The 12,085-nt window shown below is 45.1% G+C and overlaps 1 protein-coding gene across 1 annotated transcript in view; it reads left to right on the forward strand.

Moving 5' to 3' along the window:
* The first annotated feature begins 907 nt into the window (after positions 1-907).
* The window catches only part of Cat (catalase), a 29,355-nt gene continuing 18,177 nt past the window's right edge, over positions 908-12,085 (forward strand). The window contains exons 1-5 of the mRNA XM_038332106.1: positions 908-1,067; positions 7,330-7,501; positions 9,595-9,705; positions 10,835-10,965; positions 11,824-11,928. Coding sequence (XP_038188034.1) covers positions 1,002-1,067; positions 7,330-7,501; positions 9,595-9,705; positions 10,835-10,965; positions 11,824-11,928 — 585 coding nt within the window. The 5' untranslated portion in view covers positions 908-1,001. The remainder of the gene's footprint in view (positions 1,068-7,329; positions 7,502-9,594; positions 9,706-10,834; positions 10,966-11,823; positions 11,929-12,085) is intronic.

Consider the following 12,085-nt stretch of genomic DNA (forward strand, 5'->3'; position numbering starts at 1 on the left):
AAGTTCTTTATCTAACCCTCCTTATGCCTCAGCTTCTCAGGCCATGTACTAAGGACAGTATTAGGATACAAATTGCAGTATTGTTGGGGTCAACTAAGCAAATATATCAGAAAAATGAACAGTTAAACAGTCCCTGATAAAAGTAAGCACTCAAAGAGTTTCAACTTAAAAATTTATGTTACATTTAAGTAAATGAATAACTCTGTGGTGTGTGTGTGTGTGGTGTGTGGTGTGTGGTGTGTGTGCGTGTATACAAGTGCAGTAGTCAGAGATAACATTGGGAGTTAGTTCTCGCCTTCTATCATGTGGGGCCTGGCCATCAAGTTCAGGTGGTCAGACTCGGCTGTGAGTTCTTTTACCCACCGAGCTATCTTACCGCTCCGTATTTTCTTTCTTTTATTATTTTTTTATTTTTGTGATAGGGCTTCACATATGCTAGGTGAGTAGTCTACCACTGAGCTATATCCCCAGCCCCATGCATGTGTGTGTGTGTGTGTGTGTGTGTGTGTGTGTGTGTGTGTGGTGGTGGTGGGTCAGAGGATATGTGGCAGTTGGTTCTTTCCTTCTACCTCGTGTGTCTTGGGGATTGAACTTTGGGTGCTAGGCTTGGCAGTAAGTGTCTTTCCCACTGAACTGTTTAGATGTGATAGTCACTGACTTCAAGGGCTTCACATTCTAGGGACAGTATGACTGTAGATACAGCAAAAGACACCAAACATTTGCACAGAGCACTTGCAGGAGCACTGCATAGCCCTTTAGTCCTTTCCCCTCTTCCCGTCCCGGGGCCCACCTCCAGGAGGCCCCGCTTCTTGCCCCACCCTCTTCCAATCCTGTGTCCAATCAGGAGACAGCCATCCTGAGGGTGGGGGTGGTGCTGATTGGCGGAGCCTGAAGTCACCCCGCCAGCGGACCTGACAGACAGATCGCCTCCTCCGGGTGGAGACCTCAAGCGCGCCTAGCCGTCCTGCCTTCCACGCTCTGCAGCTTCGCAATCCTACACCATGGCGGACAGCCGGGACCCAGCAAGCGACCAGATGAAGCAGTGGAAAGAACAGCGGTCCTCGCAGGTACCCTATGTTCCCCGGAGCCCCAGGAGAGAGTAGGCGGCGGCGAGTAACGGCGCGGGGCTCCCCCTGGGTGTCCTGCGCTGGGGCTGCACCCCTGGCCACGCGCGGGTGCCTGCTTTCTGTCCCAGGGACCTTTCCACTACCGGGAGCAGAGGATTGGGGCTGCCGGCCTGCAGGACTTGTCGCCGGCAGCAAGGACCGGGTGGTTGGCTCCGAGTTTGGCAGTTGTGCCAGATGGGACAGAGGGCACAGCTTGAGGGAGACACGGAGCCGCCTCTTTAGGCAGAGAGCTGTAGCTGTGAACCAGGAAATGGGAACCAGCTCTGACTTTATGTTTGTAAAATTTTACAACTGCACGTATTGGTGTTTGGGGGATGCCTGGACCAGTGCCCCCAGCAGCATTTTTGGTGATATACAGCAGATGCAACACACACACCAATTAAGTAAAGAGAATTTTTACACCCATTGTTTCATTGGCACTTAGGAGCATCAGATTTGGTATTTTAGAACTGGCAATGACATTAGGCGGTGGTCATTGCTTTCATTCACAGAGCTTTGAGGGCCTGTATTTGCCAGTTAAGCATCACAATGCCGAGCAAGACATACACGTTCTCGTGCGCTAAGACCACACCCTGGAGAAGTTTAGAGTCAAAACTGAGAAACAAGATGTGTAAACAGATAATTACCATGTAGTTCGGCTTGCAGACTAGCTGTGGAGTGTGGAATGAGTGCTGGAACTGGCTGTAAGGCAACTGTAGAAGACACTGTGGCCATGTCTTCACAGACAACAGGGATTTCAGTAGACTTGGTAGGGGCATCCCTGGCCTCCTGGGCGTCTTGGAGAGGTCAAAGCAGTGATACTGCATGGTCCCATAGCTTCTGGTTAGTATGGTGGGGGTGGGGGAGCCTGTCTTCCTTGCTCTTTCTCAAAACCATGCTCTTGTTGGTGGACTGGGGGAATCAGTGAGTGACAAGTGCCCCTGGACTAAGTTTGGGGAAATGCAGATATTCTTCTCTAAGCTCTTGGTCCCTTCAGTTTTTTTTCCTGAGTTCTTCAAGTGAACGAGAGAGACAGTCGTAATCAAGGACGTGCAGTTAATTACTGGTAGAGAGAAGATTAGAATGGGGCCCCTTAGAGCCAGGACCTGGTGGGTACCCAGTGGTTGCTAAAGCCTGGTTCTTACTGTCATGGATACTTGGTGAACTGAGAAACACTTGGTCAGCGAGGTCAAAGTAAAATACACTTGGCCTTAAGTCTCCTGTTTATTCTGAGACCCGTTTGCCTGTTACTCATTTGGGGGTAATCATTAAGTCTTTGCTGCTGATTTCTTAGGCGAAACACAGATGGTCAACAAACATAGGATAAAACTCAGTTGAAATGTTGCTCTCTCCTCTTCCCTTGATATTTCCATGCTCTACGTGTTGCCTATTGAGGGTGATACTGATGTTTTCTTCCTCAATTTGTGCTACTCTGAATAAGTGTTTATTGCTATGGGGGATCCCTCTCCTTCTGGAAGGAAATTAGCATATTCTGGATACCTTGGAAAAGTTGAAGTTCTTGATTATGAAAAGAGTTGAGAATTCAGAACAGCTGAAAAGAGCGGCAGAACATGCCTAACTGCCCAGCTTCTGGATTATATAGTTAGTTTTTGTATAAGATTATTCACCTCCCTGTCCCTTCATTCATCCATGAAATTAGGATTTTTTTTTAGTGTCTCTCATCAGTATACTTTATACTGTATACTTTATCAGCATACTTATGCAGGGATGTGGATGGAGGATACACAGTGATATTTGCATGCGTGTAGATTTGTGTGTTCTCTTCAGCAAGGTTTAATGCATACATGTACCATTATGTCATGAGTAAGATGTCAAGGCTGGACTGAGGTGATGCCTCACTAGGTAAAATGTTTCCTGTGCAAGTGGAAGGATATGAGTTCGAATCCCCAGAATGCATGTAAACCTCGATGGCAGTGTGTCCCTTGTAGTCCCAGCATACTTATGTGGAGTTGGGGGATAGAGATAGGAGAACCCAGCCAGCTAACCTGGCGTGCACAGTAGAACACAGCTTCAAGTGAAAGGCTTGTCCTGACTTCCACCCATGTACATGCACGCATGCACGTTTATACACACGAAAATTATTTCAAAAACCAAATAAACAAAGGGGCTGTCATTGAGAAGAGGTTTCAATTCTGAACAACTATGCCCCAAATACAAGGGCACCCTCATATGTGAATGAAACACTACTAAAGCTTAAATCACACATTAAACCCCACACACTAAGAGTGGGAGACTTCAACACCCCACTCTCAGCACTGGACAGGTCTGCCAGACAGAAACTTAACAGAGAAACAAGGGAACTAATAAATGTTATGACTCAAAGGGACTTAACAGACATCTATAGAACATTCCACCCAAACATAAAAGAATATACCTTCTTCTCAGAACCTCATGGAACCGTCTCAAAAATTGACCACATACTAGGTAATAAAGCAAACCTTTCCAGATACAAAAAAAAAAAAAATTGGACTAGCCCCATGTATCTTATCAGATCACCATGACTTAGTTAGAATTCAACAGCAACACTAATTTCAGAAAGCCCACAAGCACATGGAAACTGAACAGTGCTCACCTGAATCACCACTGGGTCAAGGCAGAAATAAAGACAGATGCTTTCCCATTCCTCATGGGTGCTGTGTATCAGGAGCTAAACCTTTCCCCGCTACATAGTGCTTTTGCTACGTGGCCACACCACTATTTGCATACACTGTTGCTTTACACCTGGGTTGATTCCAGGCTTGGATTATTATGAATAAAATTGATATGAAAACTCCTAAACCAGTCATTTTACGCGCCCACACTTTGATTTTTCCTGGAAAATATCTAGCTGGAAGCAGTGGCACACACCTGTGATCCAGTACTAAGGAAGTAGAGGCAGGTAGATCACCAGCTTCTGACTTACACGGCAAGAATCCTATCCTAATAAGTAAGACAAAACCCCAAACTGCTAAGAGTCGACTGACTGGGATACAGGGCCAGTGGAGCAAATTGCCCAGTCGTCTTTCCAAGTTGGCTGTACCATTCTGCACTCCCATCAACAACATGAGCGCTTTGGTTCTGTCTTGCTTCCTGTCAGCTTTTGTTGTTGTCAGACTTTTAATTGGTCATCGCTGTCCATGGTTTTCATTTGCTTTGCTCTGAGGGACTAGAGACGGGAGCATCTTTTCTGATGCCCGCTGGCCATGGCATAGGGTCCTGTGGAATCTGTTGGTATCTCTTTTGTCGTCTCACCATTGATTCATGACCCTCGTTTTAAGTCCAGTCCTGTGTGGGCTAAGTGCTGTAATAATGGCATAAACACAACAGAAATTTCGTTCTTTCTTGTATGATGGTTCAGAGTGGTTTGAGGTTGAAAAGATTAGAGGTGCTTTTTCCCTCATAGTGATTGAGGCCTCAACTGAAGGAAGCTTCCCATTGATTAGCACAAGGTTCTAAGTACTTGAACAGGGGGCTGGAGAGGTGGCTTAATAGTTAAGAGCCTTTGCTTTTCCTGGCACAGGACTTGGGTTCCCAGCACCCACATGTGGCTCACAGTGACCTGTAACTCCAGTCTTGGGGACCTGACACTCTCTGGCCTCCATGGGTACTGTACCCACATAGTGCCCATACATACATGCAGACAAAACATCCATACACATATAAATAAGTATTTTTAAAAACAACGTTGAATCCAGCGTTTTACAGGCATGACTTTGGCCCATCTAAAAAAAACTCTCTTCTCAAAATACAGTAAAGAGATGATTCTACAGGTATCTGTGGAAATTTGCAGGGAACTGATATAGGAGTTTTGTTGCCTGCTGCTCAAAGCCCATGGGTTCTTCCTAAGTCACCTCTGGCCCCTGGAGAACCCGAACACCAGAGTTCTGACTCTGTCCTGTTCCCTTGTTACCAGGGAGAGTCTGGGTCTTAGACTGTCCTTCCTGCCAGTGAGTTTTCTGTAAGAGAATTTATGTTTTTGACGTTAACCCTGATAATAAGCGTGTTGAGGGCACACTGCCAACATGAGGGATGGGAGTGGAATGGAGCCGGAGTAGCCAGGTTAACTCTGGTGTGAATGAGCTTGCCTGTCTCATGTAGGCAGGAGGGGCAGAACTGCTAAGTCATGGTGTGTCAGCAGGGGAGGCATGGCAGAGCCATCCCGCCTTTCTGTGTGTCAGCAGGGGAGGCATGGCAGGGCCATCACACATTTCTGTGAAGTCTTCACCTTAGCCAAGGTCTAGGCTGTTCATGTGTTCTCTCCAGGTTAGAGAGCAGGAGCTGACTGCAAAGCAAAAATCAGAAAATATTAATTCATAGTTATTAATTTTTGTCATTAGCTTCCCCTTTTTTAAGTACCTCAACTCTGCCACTTCTAATAAAAAAAAGAAAAGGGATATTTTTCATCTGTTGATGACTTATCCTTCAATTCTTAGGCCTTTCTCTCCACATTCTCCTTCTGTTCTCTGCCCTTTGAATAATCGAAGTAGATCAGGCCAGTCATGGTGCTAACAAATTTTAGATCTAGTTTTAAGACAGAGAAAACCCCCTTTTCAGTCGCTGTTTTGTGTACCTGGACGATCTAATAGAGGGTTTTTCTAAATGGTTTTTAATTATTAAAACTTAGTAGTAGTGTTTTGGCCATGAAGCAGCAAAGTGAATATTTGGAGGTATGAGCAACTAACTGTGACCTGTTTACTCATGCAGCCTTGCTTAGCAAAGCATTTCTCTTGTGTGTCACTGAGTGACATATTCAGTCTGTTCTTGAAGCGCTGACTTGGTGACTGTGGAACCTGACAATTACCATTTTCCTTCAAAGAAAATTGGAAGACCAATTTTCCTAACACTGGTCTCATAGGATTATTGGGATGCTTACGTGAAGTAACTTGTGTGGCCTGTTCTCCAGCCCCCAAAGCTCACTGTAGTCAGAAAAGCTCTATTTGCATTGCGGTATTTTGTTCACGATGATTATTTTCAGGGCTGGGGATCCAGCCCAGAGCCTCACACACATGAGAAAGTGCTTGACCATGAAGCAAGACCTGCTTCCCCTGCAGCGTTTGCATCTAAGAACGTATATCATTGCTAACGAATCCTGCCTCAGCTTTCTGGCCAGTGCTCCCCTGAATGTCCCCTGAAGTTGGGCAATCTTCCTTCCCAGTCTTTGCCCTCTGGGCTCTTCTCTGAACTGCTACCTATTAAAGGCTTTCTCGTCATGTTTGTTTTGGAGGTAAATTGTATGTACTTGAGGCCACATGAGGAAATCTGTTAATGATTTAGGAAATTTGGTCAAGTGGTCGAGCCCTTGTTTTACAGTTTCAAAGTGACTTTTCCTCAGTGTTCTTCCGTAAATAGCTCACTGTGCAGTGCCACTCCCTAGGGGATTATGGGGACCATTTCCCTTCAAACCAACACAGTGGCCATGGGCCAGAATAAAGCTAGGGTGCTCACAGTATCATGCGGGACCTCGGACACTGGTCACTCAGCGGAGGGGCAGCTGATGTAACTAGATCGGGGAATGGTGTGTACTACAAGCAGTTGTTCAACACAGCAAAATATCCTGACCTGTTTCAGAGACGGCGACTTCTGTACAATATTAGTAATAGAATCCATTGTATCAGAGACAATTAGCTTTAGCCAAAAGGCACAGGTTTCTTTCTCTCTCTCTCTCTCTCTCCCTCCCTTCCTTCCTTCTTTCTTTCTTTAAATTGAGAGGCGCTAGAGGTGATAGCACACATAGCCAGCACACACAGCTTCAGAGAAATGAGCATTTAGCTGTAGCGTTACTTCTGAATGTCCCCAGCACGGATTGTGTTTGTAAGTTCCACTGCATAACAAAGTTCAGCCCTAAGGGAAGCACCAGCTGGCATGGGTTCTTTGAAAGACCGTCTTTTTACTGTTAGTTCTGACGTTTTGTGTATCAAGCACACAACGTTCCCTTTTGGGGGTGTTGATCTGGGGTCTCATGTGTGGACTCCAGCGCCCATCTGTAGTAGCGGCTGAGCCGGGTAGCAGACATCAGTCACCTCTGCTTCCCAGGACTAGTGACTTAGGAACTGATGTTGAGGTGTGGGAAGGATTTCCCAGAGCGGACTGTAGTGTGTCGTGCTCAGCACACAGGGAACTTAAGAACGGGGAGGAAGGTGTGGAGATTGCAGGGGATGACAGCGTCAGTCCAGGGGTCAGCCGCACTGACTGCTGTACTTCTTTTCCTTCCGTGTTCACATAGAAACCTGATGTCCTGACCACTGGAGGCGGGAACCCCATAGGAGATAAACTGAATGTCATGACCGCTGGGTCCCGAGGGCCCCTTCTTGTTCAGGATGTGGTTTTCACTGATGAGATGGCGCATTTTGACAGAGAGCGAATTCCTGAGAGAGTGGTACACGCCAAAGGAGCAGGTGAGAGCTGTCTGTGTTCTTCACTCCTTACCTGGCACAAAAGGTTTCCCAAAGCACCTGACAACCTGAAGTAGTTATCAGACACACATAGGCTTTCTTCAGTAAAACCCCAAATCTCCATTCTTGGAACAAAGGAAACCTCATTAATAGAAGAGTAACCTAGGTTAGAATATATATATATATATATATATATATATATGCAAAACATATATGTTCATTTAACATATATGGGTGTTTTGCCTGTGCACCATGAATATAATTAGTTCCAAGGAGGCCAGAAGAAGGCATGGGATCCCCTGGAACTGGAGTTACAGGCAGTTCTGAGCTATTCCATGGACGTTGGATATTGAACCTAGGTCCTCTGGAAGAGCAGCCAATGCTCCTAACTGCTGAGCCATCTCTCCAGCCCCGAAACAGTTTTTAAGATACTAACTTTTGGGAGCTGGGGAGATAGTTCAGTTGGTAATGTGTCTACCGCGTAGCTGTAAGGACCCAAGTTTACGTCAGCATCCATGTGTAAAAAATGCTGGCAGGCTATAGAGCACTTGTAACCTCAGTGCCGGTGGGAGGAGGGGGAGTGGACAGAAGTTTATGCCAGTTAATATAGCCAAATTGATGGGCTTTAGGTTCATTGAAAGACCTGTCTCAAAAAACTAAGGTGGGAAGCAATCAAGGGTAATCTAGTTTCTCCTCTGACCTCCACACTCATGCATATGCATACACACACACACACACACACACACACACACTCACACCTGCATGCTTACATGGTGTGCGCACACACATATATGAAACAAACAAACAAATAGTAACTTTCCAGCCGGGTATGTCATGTGCCGTGTACCTGTAAGTAGGGGCAGAGAGAGCCTGTGCTCAAGCCCAGCCAGTGCCAAGCAGTAAAATCCTGTCTCAGTAAATCAAGGGTTGGGATGTAGCTCAGTTCTAGGGTGGCTTATCAGCAAACCTAGGGTTCAGTCTCCAGCACCACACATACTAAATGGCAACCTTTCATTATTTTTCCGTTATATAGTTCAGTGAAGGAGTGAGACACAGACAGAGAAACCCACAGCATAGCTGCAGCTTAGTTAAACCAACACTGTTCTTTATGGGATAAATCCTGAAAGGAGCTGCAAAGTAGAACATAGTTATATGGAAATGGTTAATTTGTGTGATTTTTTGTTTCCTTTTGTCTAACTTCTGTAGACCTTTGATCTTTTTATGATGGATGTAAAAGGTGATAACAGTGTTTCAAAGAAAAGCCCAGTAAGAAAAAGAGCAGCAGCCAGGTACTGGTGGTGCACACCTTTAGTCCCAGTACTTGGGAGGCGTTAGAGGCCAGCCTGGTCTACAGATTGAGTTCCAGGACAGCCAGGAATACACAGAGAAACCCTGTTTTGAAAACAAAACAAAACCAAAACAAACCAAAACAAAAAACAAAAAGGAGAGAGAGAGAGAGAGAGAGAGAGAGAGAGAGAGAGAGAGAGAGAGAGAGGGAGGAGGGAGAGGGAGGAGAGAGGGAGGAGGAGAGGGGAGGGGGGAGGGGGGAGAGGGAGAGAGGGAGAGAGGGAGAGAGGGAGAGAGGGAGAAGGAGCAGCATAGGAAGGATGTTCTGCCCTTCTTGGCCTGCTTCCCTGTGCTCTCAGTTGGCCTTCCCGGTTCTTTCCTTGCTTTCTTTTAGATAAGTTCCCTCCCGTCATTTTGTCTTGCATTTCCATTTGCTGTTTGGCTGCTGTTCTTTCTCCCCGTCTGTCTCCTTCCCTTGAAATGGGTCCTCCGTCTTTCCTTGCCCCGCCTCTACCTCAAGACTCCCCGAAGTCCTTTGCCTTTGGTCACCTTTACCAACTCAGTACTGATAGCCCCCATCCTCGCCTCCTGGCTCCATCTGTGCGGCACTCATTTGAGCCCCGCGTGGCAATAGCTTTTCATTTGGCTCTTAACATTCTGGGTTCGCTTACTTCTTCTCCCCCGTCGTATTGGAAGGTCCTGGACTTCTGTTGTTGGGGGGTTTGGTTGTTGATTGTCACAGGTGCCTCTTGAGGGCCTGATAGTCCGGGGAATAGTCTTGTGCTGAGAATTTCTGTCTTTCTCGTTAGGTGCCTTTGGATACTTTGAGGTCACTCATGATATTACCAGATACTCGAAGGCTAAGGTGTTTGAGCATATTGGGAAGAGGACTCCCATCGCTGTCCGCTTCTCCACAGTTGGTAAGTCAAGTCTGTTTTGCATGCCGCCTTTGGCCCCTTCAACCTGCACCTTATTTGGGGGCATTTATAATTTAATCTCAAGGAAAACATACTAAGAAATAGGAAGCAAATATTTCTGTACATTTTAGTTTATTCTACTTTATAGAAAGTATCTGAGACCCAGGAAGTTACTGTTCTATTTGTTGAACCGTGAAGGCGTTGCCACTGCAATCCTATGACATTTTGAAATGACTTCCTACAAGGGCTGCCTCTAAGGGAAGTTTGGAGTGGAGATCTTCTTTCATAACCATTGTAACAACCGCCCTTACTGAGAATTAAGTCTAGAGCAACAATAGTATGCGTGATTTACTTACAGTAATCTGTAGGTCTGCTTTGCTGTATGGGACTAATCTATTCCAGAATGATTAAGAAATTTTATTACTGTGTTACAGGATTAGTATTTATAGCTAACATTATCATGTTTATCCTAACACATCACAGTGCCTGATTAGTTAGGCTTCTCTGTTAGGTTCTGTGCTTAGAAACAAACAAACAAAAAACCAAGGCATGCAAAAATGAATGAGATAAATAATAAACCTGTATCATAGCTAATTTTCTTGTTACTAGCTTCCCCACAACTTGCTCGTTCTTAAAATTTTTATTATTTCTATTTTATGTGTATGGATGTTTGCCTGCAGGTATATCTGTGTACGATGTGCATGCCTGGTGTTCTCAGAAGCCAGGAGAGGGTGTCCTATCTGCAGAAACTGGCGTCAGATGGTTGGGAGCTGCCTTGTGGGTGCTAGGAATTGAATCTGAGTTGTTGGTTAAAAGTACCCAGTTACCTGCTGAGTCATAACTGTTTATTGCTCTAATCGCCATAATTATTTTCTTACTTTAATTACCTGTTTAAATGGATAATCCTTTCAGGTGTTGGGATATATATGATCTCTTATCGCTTTCTATTCATTCTTTTGTCTAGACCCAATTAGCAGGTAGGTTGTAGCCAAAACACCACAGACATTTAAATACTTAATCTGATTCCAGGAAGTGAATTGGAGATGGTTGATGCTAAGTTTCTCTGTGATTTATGGCTTCTTGGCTGCAGGAAGCTTGGCTGTACTTCATATCTTCTGTTTAAATCTTCCAGCTGGAGAGTCAGGCTCTGCGGACACAGTTCGTGACCCGCGTGGGTTCGCGGTGAAATTCTACACTGAAGATGGTAACTGGGACCTGGTGGGGAACAACACCCCTATTTTCTTCATCAGGGATGCCATATTGGTAGGTAATGGACTGTTCTGCTCTCTGCAAGTGTTGTTGATTTGCATTGATTTCCAGTTCTCTTTGGGGATTGACATTTAAGAATACATCCTGGAGAAAGAAGAGAGTGTAGATTGTTAGGGTTGCCTTTAAAAAAATTTTTTTTTCTTTCAGAATTTAGTATATCTTTATAACAGCGGTTCTCAATCTGTGGGTCATGACCCCTCTGGGGGTCACATCTCAGACATCCTGCATATCAGATATTTACATTACGATTCATAGCAGTAGCAAAATTACAGTTATGAAGTAACAATGAAATACCTTTATGATGGGGGTCACCGCACATGAGGAACTGTATTAAAGGGTTGTAACATCAGGGAGAACCGCTGCTCTCTAAGTTCAAGTGATAATTCTCATTGGCCTTAGATTTGGCATGTCAAGATTCACCGACCCAGTGGGGATAGTCCAGCTTCCATTGTAGAGCCTGGAGGATTAGCCAGCACTGACTTTGTCCAATAAGCAGATAGAGGCCATTTTTGTTTGTGTGCGCGCGTGCGTGTGTGTGTGTGTGTGTGTGTGTGTGTGTGTGTGTGTGTGTTTGGTGGTGGTGGTGGTGTTTAAAGAGATACTTTAGCTTTGAGTGCATTTGATCCAAGAGTATCCAAATAATTGGTTGTATATGTTGATCGAATTTCATTTGAAAGTTTAGCAATCTAAGCTTCTGGAATTGGGTTGATCAGAATTATAATCCATAAAGGAGTCATAGATGGTAGGTATCCTGTAAGGATATCAGTAAGACACTAGATACTATAATAATTCTTATAAACTTAGGTTTGGGACTTTGATTTTCTCTTTCTCTCTTCCCCTGCTCCCATTTAGTTTCCATCCTTCATCCATAGCCAGAAGAGAAACCCACAAACTCACTTGAAGGACCCCGACATGGTCTGGGACTTCTGGAGCCTCCGTCCCGAGTCCCTCCATCAGGTGAGAACCGTTTCTTTTTCACGCTGTTAAATGCGTCACCTGGGATGGCGTTGTTAATTAGGCCTTGCAGTGTGTTATTACCGCTCGAGTTGTCTGATTAGGATTGGCTTCTGTCTTTTGGGGGTGCTTCTTCAGATTTCTTGATTGCAAAGTTTAC

This window comes from Arvicola amphibius, chromosome 5, assembly GCF_903992535.2.
Source record: "Arvicola amphibius chromosome 5, mArvAmp1.2, whole genome shotgun sequence".
Lineage (NCBI taxonomy): Eukaryota > Metazoa > Chordata > Mammalia > Rodentia > Cricetidae > Arvicola > Arvicola amphibius.